The following is a 17,876-nucleotide window of genomic DNA, read 5'->3' on the forward strand; positions in this document are numbered from 1 at the left end:
ATATTCATCCTCGTTTACACACCGTAGTCAAATATTATTCCAGTGTTGACTTCGTCGAGATCGATGTTAGCGGTCGAACAGTGTCTTGTTTGCGATCACAATAAACAGCGTGCTCTAACTAAATGGCCGATGATTCTGCTAATCGTGTGAAACAACCCGACAGTTCTACCGAGTGCCGGTTAGCTCTGTTCGGTCTACGTACCAGCCTTTAATAGAACAATCTGGTCGTCTTGCGAGAGCTTCATGAATCCAGGAACCATCTTGGCGAACTCGATGATCTGCTGGATAACAGCGGTTAGCTTTTGGGCGCACTCGAGCCACAGCTGTTCGTGCGCCATGTTCTTGTAGTAGATCAATCTGGTGAGGTCGTGCGGCTTCCGGAAGGACTCCTGGATCTCTTCTGTCGTCATCAGACACGTTCTTGCGTGGGCATCCGCTATCGTTTTTGAGAGCAGCTCGCTGATCTGTGCGGGATCTACGAAAACGAGAACAAATCGCCGGTTGAAATCTTGTCCTTCGTCGAACGCCGGTAAACATCGAGAGTTTAAAAGAGAATGAGTGAGAGAGAGAGAGAAAAAGAGAGATAGTGAGAGTGTGTGAGAGAGATAGTAAAAGTGTGTGAGAGAGAGAGATGCACAGATCTAACTACGACTTTACACTAACAAAAAAATAAACAAGGAACAACCACGTGTTAAACACGAGCGGAACAGACACACAGACGGGCAGACGTGTCCTCCGACGATTCGTCACAGCGATTGTTTAGCGGATAGTGTAACAACGTAAGCGACAGATCGTTAAAGAGACAGAACAATGCGATCGGCGAATTGTTTTGGGCACCGGAGCACAGTTAAATCTTGTCTTCGGCGAAAATGCGGGACTCGGAATGCGAGAGCACGTTTTCTTAAGATCTACCGGACCAATCTGGAAGCGGCGAGACCTATCCTTGGGCTCGTTGTAAATCTCTGTAATTGCCGCAATTCCGAACTGCATTATCGCTGCAGTTAGTACAGCTATCCCTCGAGTCGATGAACTGTACACGACCCCCGCCCTTGCGCGACCCAAGCAAAAATTCATCCCACTTTGATTCGACTGCTTCGGAAACATAATTGGCCCTTTTCTGGACGTTTATATTTTTAAACAAAAGAAACGTTATCACTAGTTGTGGAAAATAAATTTTCATAAATTTCAAGAAATGAGAGTCGACTAAATACTAAATTTTCTCTTAACGCGTTTAATTATTTAATAACAATACAATCGCGTCGTTTTATGCTTCTCAAGTTTCTTCTATTTCGTACCTCACGTTACCAGTTTTCCCACAAATGCAGAAAATCCGCGGTTCAATAATCCACGCCATTAATCCGTCTGACGTTTCAGGGAATAAGCTATTATCTCTATCCCCGCGTCTTTAATAATTTTCTTCATTATTGCGCAATATTCCGCGATCGAACTATGCTGTTGTTTCATTAACGCGATCGCTAACAGCGTCTCTAGTATTTCTACGATAAAATATGATAGAGATCAGGAAGCTATAAATTCTCGGAACAATTATTTCTTAAACCATCACGTTCGCAAAATTAGTTCTTCACGTGAAATACCGACGCGATAATTAACGTGAGATATTTTTTAACTCGACATTATCAGCGTACGAGTTAAAAAGTAACGCACTTTAAAATCATAATTGAAAGTAAATGGAAAAGATCAAGTCGTGAAAATTGATCTTTTATTTATCTTGCACGTGAAAGACGTATTTTTATAATTCCTAATTTTCTTTGCGGTTAAATGTGAAATAGTTGAAGCAAAGTCGAACCAGGTGGAATGAGATGAAAATGATGGAGAAACGTGCTCCCGCAGCGTCGAGCAAAGAAACGAACGATAAACGGAGTAGCCTAAGAGCGAGGCGGCAAGGAAGAGAGAAAACGAAAGGTTAGAAGAACAGAAGCGCAACTTGTCATGCCCATGCAAAGGGACACAAACGTAACCTCACATCTCGCATGGGACATACTGGGCAGACTCGGCACTTCGTCGTCCTCGGATGGATTGCTGACCCTCTGTTGCTGACCGCTCAGAAAGGTCGTCGAGTCGACCATCGTGTACGAGCCGTGGCCCAGGTTGGCGAGTTCGACGGTGGTCTCTTGCTTGACAGCAACGATTCCACCCCCGCTCAGGGAACCGGCACCACCGCCGCCGCCAGCGGCCGCACCGCCGCCGGTGCCAGAACCGCTCCCTCCACCGCCCGAGCCACCACCACCGGATCCACCACCGTTACCACCGCCTCCGCTACTACCTCCACCACTACCCCCCGTGCTGCTTCCGGTCGTCGAGGCAGACAGCGACTTCCCTGGTACGCGGAAAAGTCAAAGTTCACTGGGTCCGAGCTCTCTCCTTCTATTCTTTTCTTTTCTTTTATTTCTTTACTTCTTTCTTTATTCCCGTCTTTCTTCCCTCCTTTATTTCAGTCGTTAACAACCGTCCTTTTTTCGCCCGACCTATTGTCTAGGGGAGAGTCGCCAATATCGTGCCATTTGCGCTAGCTCTACCGATCAAATCCCCTGCTTCGCGATTGTTCAAACGACAAAGGCGCCGCGCCGCGAAATCACCGGATTTCGCGACACCCCTTTCTACCCCCGCGTCATATACGAAATTATAAATAACTTCTGGCGCCTCTCCGTTGATTTCTCGATTTTATTTTCATCGAATAAAATAAGCGAAAAATAGAGGTTTGAATATTTTTCAATATTTTTCAATTCGTCGCTGTCACGTTGCATCGAGGTGGCCCATGTTTTTTACGGCGAAATTACGTTAACAATTGATCCGATATGGAAGCGGGATCTGGGTTCTAATGGAGGAAACGGTGTTCTAGAATATTGACGGACGTGTAAAAATTGTATGGCATACGTGATTCGTATAGACAGCCTGACAGCAGAGAGCTTAATGATTCTAATCGAATTAGAAAGATTTAGCAGGTTGGCCTAGAAATTATTGCTCGAAAGTGAACAAACAGCACGTGATATGGTTGACACGACAGGCGAATTGTTATTAAAGTCTTTGGGTTTTCCGGTTTTAGGGGTTGATGGAATTAATGCTAGACAATTTTCGTTTCTCGATGTAAACTTCAATCTAGTTCCCCGAAATTATGCTTTTCCAAATTGTGTTATAGTATTATGTTATTCATATAGTCAAACTGACGGCTATGAACCACAATTTGGCAACTTTCCCCCCGAGTTTCCAAGAAAGATTACCAACTTCTGACAGCATCGACTTTGAATAAACACTCGACAGCAATTCTCTCATTTCATAATCTTATATCAACACTATAGAAAATTTTAAAATATTGCTTACAATATTCTATACAATAACAATTTCTTTTTAAAAGAAATTCCAATAAATAAAGTGTTAAAGGGGTGGTTCCCATTGGAGAATAATAAAATCGACTAGTTTGACGCGCTGTGTTAAAACATGATGTCTCATTGTTTGATTTTCTTGAAAAACCGTGTACAATGTTGCTCGATCTACAGTTAATCATCTCGAAGCGATACCACCAGAGGAGATTACCCCCGCAAGGTGGTTCTCTGGGTAGGACCAATTAGCTGCGATCGGAACGTGGATTAGACTCTGCACGAGACGAGACTGTTTGGCAGCGCGGCAAGCCAGTTGATGAAGCGATAATTTTAGTCCGTGTAAGTTGTAAACCATTTGAACGGCTGTAATGATGGGTTGGGTTATGGTGCCCTGCTGGCTATCTTTAGAAATACACTACTGCCCAAAAGTTTCGGCTATTATCGTTAGGTAAGTGTTATGGTAACTACGTCTCGTTTTGCCCGTCGTGCAACGATTCGGTCAATTTCAGTCGAAAACGTAACGTTTTGCTAAATCATCTTGCAAAATCCCTGGCTCTCGACGTCATTCGAATTTTTTAACATTCAAGTGTATGCAGTTTTTATTTCAATTTAATCTTCAAACCGATTAAAATTAAACGCTGTATTTATTAGCGCTTTTAATTATCACATTTGATGATTAAAACGCTATACTTATCAGTGTTTTTAATTACCAAAGTCGACGAATTAAACGCTATATTTATCAGTGTTTTTAATTATCATAATCGACGAATCAAATGCTATATTCATCAGTGCTTTTAATGATCCCATTTGACGAACATCTGCAATATATATATTTTAACGATTTGCACTCGAAGCCATATTATTCTAAATCTAAAATAATTTTTCTTATTTATAATATTTCCATTCTATGTAACAAAATGTAGTTTATACATATGAAATTAATTCTTGTCACTCACATCAATAATTTCACCGTTAAGAATTTTTCTTAATCTAAACTTTGTTAGTATAAAAATTATTTTGGGACGCGATAGAATAATCTTACTGTCTTAATGCTTTGGAATTACCACTCGACTGCAAAGGGTTAAACTATACATTGCAAAAGGGGGAAGTATCTACTATTTTTCCAACGCGGCGACAAAGATTTCGCGCGATTACGTAACGCGGTGAATCTGTCCGCGGAGAAGCTGCGATTTTTTTTCGGACCGGCGGTGATCCGGTATTGTTCCGCGCGGAGAACCGCGGTCCGTCGCGGGGCGGCAGCCAGCCTCCCGAAGCGGCAATTCAATCGTATCTTTATGACTGTTAATGTTACTTCAAGCAACAGAGTATCAATATCATTCACCGAATGCGCCGCGCAGTCAACTGGCAGTGATAAACACAATAATTGTATCAGCCGCGCGCGGCGCTGAAAGGGACCAGTACTACTTGGCGCTGGTTGTTCATCGATTGACATCTTGTTACCGCTCCTCCGCTAACAATAAACTTTAATGGAACTATAAACTCACGGGACTTGGCACGACTTCAGTTTCGCCTGGCGGCCCCGCGTAACTTCATATCCCGGCCGATCGAAATTGAAAATGCGCGTAACCACGCGGAGAGGGGGGGAAGGGATGAGAAAACGATGGATTACGCGCACGAGGATATAAACGTGGCAGCTTCGAAAATTGATAAGATCCGCGCACGGTTTCCGGGGTCTACAGTGTGTTCTTTCAACGGCAACTTTATCGTTTCGTCTCGAGGCAAATACCACCCCTGGCAGAGGATACTCCGACCGAGATCGCGATTCCGGATCTCGAAAGAATTATGTGGACGCGCGGTAAACGCGACGCGTGGTATTGTATGTATATCGCGAGTTTGTTGCGGGAGGGTTAACTATACTTCGTAAAATAACGTAGAACGCTCTCGTAGTTTTAATAGATATTAAACAATGCGTTATTCATCTTTGCGCGAGCGTTGTAACAATTCGAGTAGCGTAGTAGAGATACTCCTTTAATGAACTTGGAATAAAGAGCGACGTTAGAGGAAGCCGAATAAAATTGTACGATGCTTGTCGTGGATTAAATTCTTTCTCACATTAATATCGAAACATGTTCTTATTCGGAATTTAATGAGAAAGGAACATGGGCCTTTTATCTTTATTTACTTAAATAAAGATACACGTTAAATAAGGGTATATTATTTGGTTAATAGAGACTATATAGAGTATACAATTCTATCTAAAAAAATCTATATTGGAGGCAACGATTAGTGAGGAAAAGAATATTATTTAGTTGTAGAATTACTGTGGGATGACCAATTGCTTTACTTGATTTTTAGGCATCATTAATTATATATTTATCGAATCGGTGCATCTTATTCGATATAAACTGAATTATGCTGAAAAACCAACCAAAGTCACATCAATTGATCAGGTCACAGTAATTGGCTCCACCACCCACCCCTAAAATTTCGCGAAGTATCCTACCGACCATTGAAACAAAGCATAGAGCGTGCGTTAAAATTGCTATAAAAGTCTCGCACCCAAAAACATGTAAAAACTAATAACAACATAATATCTCTTCCCCAATATCCCCTAACACAATGGCACCAAACGGTTCTCGTTAATCCGGACCACCACCCCAAGTCCACCACCCTAGCACAGACCGTAGCATAGGCTTTCCCCAGACAGGTGACAGAAAGAAGAGGGTGAAACGAAGTAGCGGCCGTACACCATATCCTCGAAAGCGTAGTCACAGAATAGAATAGTTCGCAGGTGATATACTCACCGGTGGTAACCACGCTGGGTAGAACCCCAGTCGCGGTGACAGCGGAGGGTGTATCAGGGGCGACGGTGTCCGCGACCTGCGTCTGCGTGGGTCGCGGGTCGTAGGTCGTCGTGCTGTCAACGTAATCCGCGCTAAGCTCGTAGTTCGTCATCGCCTGATGATTGTAGTATCCCGAACCACCTGTTCCGGGGCCGGGTGAAGCGTATTCGCTCCCGCCGTACGTGTACCTGCTCGAAACGAAACACGGGCCGGCGTTAGAGATCGAGGAACATTCGCTTGGGAATCCTCTCGATTTATTCAATTAAAATGGAACGGTATGTTGTCGTGTTACGGGCTCCATTTCGGGCTGATCGTTTTTGGCGAGACGGAGGACCGTAAGCGTCTCGCTATGCGGTCGTCAACGGACCCGAGCAGCGAGCCTTTATCAAGCGTTAATACTCTATAGTGTGGTATAGATATTACAGATATTACATTGCAGATATCATTTTATAGATATTATAGAAATTATAGATGTCATAGGTATTGTATTAGAGAGATTGTAGAAGTTATAGATATCATAGCTATTATATTATAGATATAGAAATTATAGATATCACAGATATTATATCATAGCTATTATATTATAGATATCACAGATATTATATTATAGATATTATAGAAATTATAGAATTGTTGATATCATAGATATTATAGAAACTATAATAATATAATCTACAATATCATACATATTCTAGTAATTATAGATATCATAGATATTATATTATCAATATTATAGAAATTATAATAATATAATCTACAATACCATACATACCATAATAATTATAGATATCATAGATATTATACATATATACCATAGATATCATGGATATTATAAATATTATAAATATAATAAATATTACAGAAATTATAGACATCACAGACATTATTTTTATAGCTACTAGAAACATTGTAGACGTTATGCTCGCCGCGATACTCGATAAGGTAACGGGCCGCACTTACCCTCCGTTGTAGGGGTGGTGCTGGTCCGAGCTGCTCGGCGTCTGGTGTTCGAACACGCTGCTATCGGGCGCCGTCTCCGAGGCCGCTCTCATTTGTGCCCTGTGGAACCTAACTTCGTCCTCGACCTTCTCCCTCTGCTTCTTCGACATGCGTCCGAATTTAACGGCTGCAAAAGAAATCGTTACCGGTCAGCCGTCGTGCGGTCACCACTTAACGCTGTTTAAGTTTCGCTAATTTCGTAGTCGAACGGGTATGCTCGCATTACGGAGCTGAGGCAACGAGGAGTTCCCTAGATGGCACCAGCGATGACGTTATAGATCCTCTAACAAGAGTCGGGCAATAAAGTTGGCGATTCTCATTGGTGCTTCCACGTTTAAATAGAAGTGATATACGCGACATGTGAATATGAATGATGCATTTACGTTGCGGACTGTGATGAAAAAGTGGCGTCCGGTGACGTAATTTTACCCTTATTGCGTGACTCTTATTGGTACGATTTATGGGTCCTTTGACTAGGACAAGTATACTTTCAATGCTTTGTTGACAGAGATTCAATTGAGATTTTCTTGTTACAGATTCAACCCTTGCCGCAGCGAGCCCTCTTCGAAATCCAACTTTCAAAGCGAGCGGCGGTATTGTTACAGAATTATTTAATTCTTTTACGCGCAGTTAAAAATAGTCTTGCCTTTCCCGGCGCGCGGCAGTCGATTCTTGGAAAAAATTGTGTTCGAGATGAATAAACGGCACTCGTGAAAGGTCGAAGGCGCGGGAGAGCCTGTAACCCGGGTTACGAACAATAGGACTTGTTTATGGAAATAAGAATCGGCGGTTCCGAGCAATTTCGCGTCCACCAAGAACCGCTTTGTAAGTGCATCGCGCCGCATGCACCGGGTTCGTGGCCGAACGGGTATCGATCCGATAAACTTCGGTAGAGCCGGACTAATGAAGATCGAAGTACGAGGCGTCCTCGTCACGTCGTTTCTAAGTGGCTCGTCGACGCCCCAAAGAAATGTTCTGATTCGAAGAACGCGGAAGTTCTTTGCATCTCGGGGCCTCGTCGTCGTTATCGCCGGCTCAGATGCACCCATCCATCCGAGTGACGTCATCGCGCGAACACACTCGGCCGTGCACTCTCGCGCGCGCTCGTGTACAGAGAGAGAGAGAGAAAGAGAGAGAGAGAGAGCGCGCTCCTACTGGGCCGCGCACGCACACCGCCGATATAATACGTCACGCGAGCAGCGTTCAACAACCGCTAGAACCTGAATCGCGTTCCGTCTTCCTTTTTCTTCCGTGTTCACCAGTTTCTCAAGTTCATCCTCGAGAGTTCAGACGCGCGACACACCTCTACCCGACGGGCCATTGTCAGACAGGATTGCGCGCTAATCGTTTGTCTCATTGGCATTTTCAGGGTTGAAATTTATTTCGGGGAACAGGATCGTTCGTTTCTCTTTCAATAGCATATTCCTCGTTCTTGTAATTTTTAAGATAATTATTATTCTTGTTATGTAATCTATTGACAGTTTTCTGATAGCGTTTTTGTTATAGTTGGACTTTAAAATATTCCTATTCTCTGATCTATAAATATCATTTTCAAAACTTATCAACAATATTTCTAAAAGAGCACCCAAAGTAAAGCGACAAACTACCCTCTAGGACAAGTCATCAGCTTCGAAGATTTAGGGAGGTTCGCCTCAGCCAGAATCAACATAGAAAAATTAATCAAATTAAAGGCACTGTTACGCTGCGTCACCCATTGCGGTTACATATTATACCGAAACAGGCTGACTCAAGCTTATCTTCGCCCTTTTGCCCAAAAGCTGAATCCGATATTAGGCCTATTGATCACAGGCTTATGTGGCCCGTGACACATCTAATAACATAGTCCAAAGACCCTTCATCGGATGACTACATTAGGAAGCTTCTCAGCGAACCTGAGGCTCATTTCCGAATTCGGTGTTGCAATATTCAGACGCGGAGTAATTGCTACATGATGTATTGTGTTTGCAAGGTATTGTAATAAATTTTTGAATTATGAAGAAAGAGGAGAATTAATTGTGGAACTTTATTCTTCATTAGGGAACTTTATCCTTTATTAGGGAACTATATTTTTACTTCCTCCAGGATATAATAATACGAATTCCTTTCTTTTGTTTATCCTCTCTAATTTTTATATTTCAATTTTCTATTCTTTTTAGCTTTTAAATTTTTCTATTCCATCATGACTGCTGCATTATTAGTCTCCCTCCCTCCCTCCCCCTTTCTCTCTCTCTCTTTCTCTCTCTTCCTTCCTCTCTCTCTCTCTCTCTCTAACTGTAACAAAGGGTCTATCTCGTTGATAAGTAACGTTATTATTATTACCATCATTATTAATGTTTCACCTTTCGGGTGATTAATTACAACCCCTACCCCGTTATCGCCCCTAACACAAACGCATGGAGGTGCATCGCTGTTCCCGGCGTCCCGAAAACCAACCGGCTTCCGTTTTCGCGGGCACGCGGTCGAATTCGGCGCGGAGCGTATCCCGCGCCGGCGGCCGTCTTGCACGCGTGACTCTTCCACGCGGTGCCGCGCGAGATGTTTCCTCGCCGCGATAGGAGACGGGGACGGATGAAACGCGAAGCGGGAAAAAGGGGCAAACACACGCGGCCGACGTCAGCTGCCAGCTGAACCGCTATCGGGATCGCGGTTGTACAGCAAACGGAGGAGGAAGCCGAGAGAGAGAGAGAGAGAGAGAGAGAAGCGAAGTCCGCGCGGTACGTTCGACGAAGAGGAAGAAGCGGAGGGTGATCGACCGAACGCGGCTGTCGTGCGACGAGGAGGCCCGTAGGATCGTGAGGGACCGACGAGGACGGTACGAGGGGGGGGGGGGGAGGGGGGGAGGGACCCACGACAACAAGGGAGGGGGGGGGGGGGGGGCGGGAGAGCGCGGGGGGGGGGGGGATGGGAGAAGCGGAGAGGGAGACGGCGGGGCGAACGCGAGGGAGCGAGACGGCAACAGGAAGAGTATGCGCGCGCCATCGGTAGCACACGATGCACTTTCTGGTAAGCGTGTGCTCGCACACGCTGCGCCGCCGAGATGACTGGCTCCTTATCAACGGGCGCAAATACTGCCGGACGCCGCCGCCGACGACGGCTCGTGAGAAGTAACGCGATTATCGTTGCCAGATCCACGCGCGGCTCTGCGACTCCGCGGCTCCGCGATCCGCTCTCGATCGTGTCACGCTTCCCGTCGTTCCTGTCCTAGGATACACGCCGCGCGACGCGAGACTCCTTTTTAGACATTCTGGAAACCGGGCGCGGAGCGGTTCGTGGCCCACCGGGGCCCCGACGCTCCTCGGCCTCAGCCGGGATTGAACGAAACCGGCGTCAATGACCTCCGCGAGCGGTGCCTTCCTCCGCGAGCTGCTAGACACTTGGATTTTCGGAGCGTATTTTTATATTTGGAGACCGGGGGCGGTCGACCGCGTGGGAACGTAGCCTCTCTCTCTCTCTCTCTCTTTTTTTTATATATTTCTCTCTCTATCTCTTTCTGTCCTTCTATTTCTCTATCTCTCTCTATTTCTCTTTCCATTTCTCTCTTTATCTCTTTCTATTTCTCTTTCCATTTCTCTCTTTATCTCTTTCTATTTCTTTCTGTATCTATCTCTATCTCTCTCTATCTCTTTCCATTCCTCTCTTTATCTCCATCTAGTTCTCTCTGTATCTGTCTCTATTTCTCTCTGTATCTATCTCTATCTCCCTCTATCGCTCTATGTCTTTCTAGTTCTATCTCTCTCTATCCTTTTCCATTTCTCTCTTTATCCCTTCCTATTTCTCTCTGTATCTGTCTCTATCTCTTTCCATTTCTCTCTCTATCTCTTTCTATTTCTCTCTGTACCTATCTCTATCTCTATCTCTCTCTCTCTCTCTCGGTTCCTCGAACCCCGAACGGGGATGAACACGTTCGACGAGGCGCACTGGCGTAGACCGCGCGATTTTCCCCGGTGGAGCGTTGAAAAATCGGACAATGATACTCCTGTCGCAGCTAGTCCGGCTCGATAGCAGATATCGTTCGCTTCTCACGCACTCGTCAAATGATTCAGTGTCAATGATCCCAGAAAGAAGGCGCGTTGTTGCGTTACTCCGCCGTTGCGACACGCGGCCGGTCTCGCTGCGTGTTGGCCTTTCGACGGGAACGGATGCCGCGCGAGCGCGGATCGTCGGCGAATTTCCGCGGACGGGCCTCTTTCTCTGCCAGTTGATTTTCGATAAATGCGATTTTGTATCGTGCTGGATACAGTATGGAGGAGGATGCAATCGGATAAGTAGACGTCGATCCGACAGGCTCGGATTCTTATCGAATACTTGCAAACGATGGCTCGTCGGCGGACGGACGATTATCGAGCAAGCCTACCTGCGCGATTAGGATATTTCGAAACCCCGTGCATACAATCGAACGAATCTATTTCCTCCGGCTGCGGTTCTATCAAATGCTTCCATTAACTCCGCTTTATTCGCGTCGCGGATCGATGTAGATTTCGGTCGTGCATATTTATTTCGTCGCGGTAAGAGCGAATTGAATTTTGTTTGAGCAGATTTGAGAATTTTGACTGTTTATATTGTAATTGTTATTATATTTTACTGTGTATATTTACATTGACTGTTCATATTATTAATTAAGAATATCAGAAATGCGTATTATAATTTTATTGGTAAAAAGGTATACTATTATATTATTATTAAAAAAGTATATCGGAATTGCATTACTAAAAGAGTGTATCAGAGTTGCATTATTAAGAAAGTATATCATAAATAAGCTATTAATGAGTCATTTAACATTTAATATCAAAAAATTAAATTTTATCCTAATCGATTACAATGTCTTAATTTTACTAAGATTCGCAAAAAGATATGAAAAAATTAATTAAATTCGTATAGCATTGCAATCTTAATTTAATCGAATAAAATACCGTAATAATACGCGTTGAACAACCAGTCCCACAATTTCCAATTAAAATTCAACATTCCATGATAAAACCGTACAAGCTCTGAATAAACTCGGTCCTGTCCTCTCACCGAAGTAACGCGGAACAGTCGCGTTTAGGCGGTCGGCAGAATCAGCCGTTTAAAAATAGCCGGTATAAAATCTCTGTATTAATGCGAGTACCCTCGTTCTATACTTAGACATTCGATCAAAGTCGCCGTCCATTCCCGGAAATCCATCCGATCCGTTAAAGCGCGCGCGCGCGTGTTTCCATAATTTTCGAAATTACGATTGCCGGCGCGCTGCGAACCATCGTCACAAAAATAGCCGATAACGCTGCGCCGACGCTTAGGAAACGTGGCTCGTGCAAGCATGCGTCGAAACGATCGCGTCGATTTAACTTAATATTTTGCCAGAGCGTGGCACACGAGGAACGAAAACGCAGCCGGCGACGCCGCCGATTCTGGCCCGACCGCAAGCGTCCTGCTTTTCGGCTGGCGCTTATCAGACGCGGCTTTTTATCTGGCGGCAGAAACCTGGAAACCGGGCGAGTGTTCATTAAAAAAGTTTCACAAGCACCCGCGGAAACGAACGGACGAAACAAACTCGGGGAAACACTCCAATGTGCATACGTACACATTCCTGGAGCACGCCGGGAGACACTTCAAAGACAATCCGTCTTTCAGCCACAATCGCGCGTACGAAATACCTTTCGCCGGATTTTCTATATTCGAATCGGTAGAACGGAAGAAGAGTCTGCGAGGAGAGAGAGGGAGAGAGAGAGAGAGAGAGGTGGTCGATGTGGGTACCGTAACGAGCCGCGGATAAGCTTGTTGAATAAATTGTTTTCGATATTGGCGAGCAAAGTTGGTTTATTTCCGTCAGCCTGGTTATACCATTTCGACGTATGGTTGTTCTTCGCATCGGCTCCGTAATATATTGGGGCATGAATAAATCCGCGTCGTAACTAAATTGTAAATTGTTATGCAGTGTAACAATTAATGGCACCGGTTGCGAGGCGAATAGAAATTCTTTCTGTTATTAGAGCGTAATAATTTCGTTATAATTCGATACGAGTTAAAAATTACGTGCGTCCATTGCAAAAATAGAAGCTAAATATAAAGAAATCTATTATTTTCAGATATCGTTTCAGTAAAAGTTAATACAGCGACGTCTTTAAATTCCTCCAATCTCTTTAATATTTTTAATTAGAACTACCTTTTCACGTTATAAATGCATAAACTCCGCGGCGTAGTCGTTTAAATTGATCCACTGGAAACACGAATGTTAAAGCAACGTTTTAATTAATTACTTCAGTCGATAAATACGTGACAGGCATTACGATTATCTTGAAAACATCGCGTTCTCCGTTCGCGGTAATATTCAACGGTGTTTCGTAGTTTAAATAAAACAAAAATCACCGGACACGATTATAACAAGGACGCCTGTCCCGAAGCCCCGAACGTTGCAACGTAAAATGCAAAACCGGGGCATAAAAAGTTTCGTAATTAACTTGGGTGGAGGAGGGGGGAGGTGGGCACGGAACTAATTCATTCTGTTCATTCTAAAAAACAGAAAAACAAATATCGATAAAACATTATTGCATTCGTACGATGAATATTAAAGCGCGGGCTCGGACCGGCCGACTAAAATTGAAATACTCAGTCAAGATAAATTTATTCAACAATTTAATGGCTCTTTTTCAATTAACCCGCGTGAGCTTCAATAACGGCCAATTTATTTCCGGTTGTGTTCCTTCCTCTGCTTTTTTTCCCCTCCTCCCCCTCCTCCTCCGTTCATTTCGTTTTAACTCTACCATGTTCAGCCTTTTTTTTCATTTGATATTTTTACCCCACCTCGCCTTCACTGTGCTCCCCTTATTGCTACGGTGCTTTATTTTTCTTGTTCCGGTGCAGTCTTTCGTTAACAGCGATTTATATTTCATCGAATCCCGTTCATTACGCGTGTACTCTCTTGATTCGCTTTTTAATAGCTGCTCTTCTTGCGCTTTGCGCGCTGTTTTCTCTCTCTTGCCAATTCATCACGGTGATTGCGAACAATTGGACGAAGCGAGGATTAACTGATCCTTTAACGATTTTATTATATAGGAGATTGTAATGCAACGTTTGATAATATTTAGTTATAGTATATTTATTGATCCGCGCGGCTTTATAAGATTTATATGTGAATTAAGTAATGATTATGTAAAGCTAGATATGATAGGTAAAAATAGGTAAATATTTGAAAATGGTACGGTTATAAAATTCGAAATCAATTATTATTACTTGTATGTATATATGTTATATATATTTAGCTATTATAGCTATTTTTATGCAATCATTTTTTAATATTTATATAACCGGTTATCTCAAAGTTATTAATTAAAGATGGCATATTTTACAAAATGGTACAAATTATTACTTAAAGATCGTTTCTTAAATGCGTTCATAAAAATGTCACACGAATTATAATTCAAAAATGATGCATTTTATATCACGACTCCATAAAAATAGCGTCAGTTATGATTTAATCGTGGCGCGTTACAAAAAAGGGGTACAAGTTGCAGTTTCAAAGTGATGTATTTCATAAAATGGCTCCATAAAAATGACTCGTATTATGATTTAAAGCTGGCGCGTTTCAAAAAGTAGCGCAAACCATGATCTATAGCTAGAACGTTTTTTAAAAAATAGCTGCAACTATGATTTAAAGGTGGCATGTTTTAAAAAAGAGGGAAAGTTATGATTTAAAAAACAGTGCGTTGCAAAATGTTGCTCGAGATACGATTCAATGATGCTACGCTTCGAAAAATGTTGCATATTACGATTTGAAAGCGTTATATTTAAAAAAAATGGCAGAGATTATGATTTCGCGATGGCGTGTATAAAAAAAAGGTTCTAATTTCGATTCAAAAGCTACATGTTCTAAAAAATGGCACAAGTTTCGATTCAAAACTGACGCGAATTCTACAACAGTATATATCAAAAAACGTATCCAATTATGCTTCCAAAATGGCACCTTTTAAAAAATGGTCCCAAGTCCAATTCAAAAGCCACATATTTCCAAAAATAGCACAAATTACAATTCAAAAATGATACCTTCTAAAAACTAGCTCAAATTATGATTCTCTAACACTATATATATCAAAACAGAACTCCAACTATGCTCTCAAAATGGCGCGTTTGAAAAAAATGGCTCAGGCTGGGCTGTCGCTACGGTAGCGACGATAAAATGGGCGCACGCGCCTGGCGAGCAGTTTCAATCACATTATCATACCCAGGGGAACAAAAGGCTGCGTTCAGTTTCTAACGAGAAGCCTCCAGCGAGGCAAGGAGACTAAAAGCTACCTGCTAACGCGTTGAAGATCGGACCTAGATGACTGCGCACGAATGTCGTTAACGTGTCTAAGACAGGCCGTGGCTCGGTCCGATAAGGTGCAGCAACGCGGTAAGAGGCCCGGCTGCGTCGAGGGGAGAGAAAGAGAGGCAGAGAGACTGACAGAGAGAGAAAGAGAGAGAGAGAGAGAGAGAAATAGAGAGATAAAGAAGGAGAAATGCAGAGAGAGAGAGAGACAGAGAAATAGAGAGAGAAAGAGAGAGAAATGCAGAGAGAGAGAGAGAGTGAGTGAGAGAGAGTGAGACAGAGAGGTAGAGAGAGAAATAGAGAGAGGTAGAGAGAGAAATAGAGAGAGGTAGAGAGAGATAGAGAGAAAAAGAGAGAAATACAGCGAGAAACGAGAAAGAGAGACAGAGTGAGAGGGCGACGGAGAGGGAGCGGTGCTGCGGGGGTGTCGGGACGCGGAGGAGGCTCGGGTCGAGAGGAGGACTGGACAGCCTCCGATAAAGGGTCGTGCACCCCGAGCGGCACGCGTGGCCGCCGCTATCCCCGTGCATCTGATTTGCTGCGCCGAACTGCGCGGTGTGTTCGAGCACTGCAAATCGCACGTTTCCGAGTGACTTCGTCACGGCGATCCGAGCGTCGCGAATCCTCCAGAATTGATCAATCCGTGCGGGGACAACCGAAACGGTCGCGACACGTCGTCGTCCGTCATCGATCACCGTTGGGTACACCTTCGACTCCTACTCCGACGGAATCGCAGCCGGCGAAACGGTCGAAAGAGAGATATCGATTCGGTTCAACTTTCCCACCGATGTCTTTAGCCCCATTTTTGGCCAATAGGAGAACGTGTGCTCCTCTCTCGGCCATGCTCGAACGTGCCGCGAGAATAATCGAAGGTTGAATATACCGCCCGGCCTCTCGCATTAGGCGAACACCGAGAGATTTACCTTGCTCGGCAGACTTCGCGGGCGCGCGCGTGTTCTATCGGCGAAGGCGGTTGTTAATCGACGGAACAGAGCTGCCCCCGCCATTGTCGGGCGACTTAACGGGCGCCGATAAACCCCGGGAAACAAAGAAATTACTTTTTCGTATCAGCGTGTTGATTCTTTTTCGCTGGCGGCGGGGCTCGTTGGATCGACGCTGCTCGCGATTATCGCTCTGTTTTCACCGATCGTTTCTTTCAACTAGCCATTCATCTACCGAGAAAAGAATACAACAGTTTTACAGCTGTACAACATTCGATGGATCTTTTTAATTCTTTATACAAGATATCGTCCGGCTAGAGAAAGAAACTTTGGTGAAACGGTATTTCAGAAACATCTGACGTTTCTTTGACAAGAAATAATAATTTATGACAGTGTTACGAGGCTATCCGAATTTATCCAACACTTGTTAAATAATGTCTAATTATAAGTATTATTAAATATTCTTTGGAAGCTGTGACATAGCAGAGAGATTCGCGACGCGCGATAAAAACGCATCTGAATACCGGCTTCGCGATGGCTCGGCGTTGGTTAATTACGTTATTCAGTAACCTTCTGTAATTGATTAAGTATTTACTAATTGGTTGCCCACACGCTGGCAATGACGTCAGCCCGGCCGATTACCGATGCATATCAAAGAAGCCAATGGCAGCGTAACTCGTCGCCACCTTGAGGAGCGCGCGCGATCAAGAAAACGAAAGCTCTCGAATCGGGTAATATGCACTCACCATCTCTGGACATGCCGAGGCGTAGGCACTTTTGCAACCGACAGTACTGGCACCGGTTTCTGTTTACACGGTCGACCACGCAATTCTTGGCCCGTGGACATTGATAGTTAACGACCGACGACTGGGACCGCCTGAAGAAGCCTTTGCAGCCCTCGCAGGTGATCACGCCATAATGGACGCCGCTGCTCTTGTCGCCGCACACCTTGCACGGGATTATTTCGATCTGGGCTGGAAACAGAGATACAATGTCGATTTTAGTACAGATCATCCGATCCGACGGTCTTAATTATACTAGACGACGACGCGAGACCTCCGGTAATCCGACGATGGAATTGCGAAATTAACTCGTCGCGGAGATTTGAATGGAAAACGTGACTTTAATTTTTCGGGGATATTTCTAAGTTTTCTTAAAATTATAATTATTTAAAGAAAATGAGAATCAGTTGAAAATTCGCTACAGAATACCTCAGCAATATTAACAAAACCTCAATGAATGACATGAGATGAATAATAAATAAAGAAACAATTAACTCTTTACACTCGAAGCCATTTTAACTGAAAATTTTAAATAATTCTCCTGGCTCCATAGTATTTCCATTTTATATAACAAAGTGCACATTTATGCATACAAGATTGCTTTCGTGACTTCTATCAACAGTTTTACTACTTAACAATTTATTTAAATTTAAACTTTGTTAGTACAAAAATGATCTTGGAACGTGATAGAGCAATCTTAATGGTGTCCCATAGTCACCGCTGGAGTG

General features: G+C 43.7%; 1 protein-coding gene across 7 annotated transcripts in view; it reads right to left on the bottom strand.

Annotated features, from left to right (window-relative positions):
* Hr3 (nuclear hormone receptor 3 ROR-beta) overlaps positions 1–17,876 on the bottom strand; it is a 177,630-nt gene that overhangs the window by 10,331 nt on the left and 149,423 nt on the right. For 6 of the 7 annotated variants that reach the window (XM_078193696.1, XM_078193694.1, XM_078193689.1 and 3 more), the window contains 5 exons: positions 17,113–17,340; positions 7,103–7,268; positions 6,104–6,330; positions 1,985–2,338; positions 203–475 (listed from right to left, as the gene is read on the bottom strand). In XM_078193696.1, coding sequence (XP_078049822.1) covers positions 203–475; positions 1,985–2,338; positions 6,104–6,330; positions 7,103–7,268; positions 17,113–17,340 — 1,248 coding nt within the window. The remainder of the gene's footprint in view (positions 1–202; positions 476–1,984; positions 2,339–6,103; positions 6,331–7,102; positions 7,269–17,112; positions 17,341–17,876) is intronic. The other variant, XM_078193691.1, reaches the window with a different exon arrangement.

The sequence above is a fragment of the Augochlora pura genome, chromosome 10, assembly GCF_028453695.1.
Source record: "Augochlora pura isolate Apur16 chromosome 10, APUR_v2.2.1, whole genome shotgun sequence".
Lineage (NCBI taxonomy): Eukaryota > Metazoa > Arthropoda > Insecta > Hymenoptera > Halictidae > Augochlora > Augochlora pura.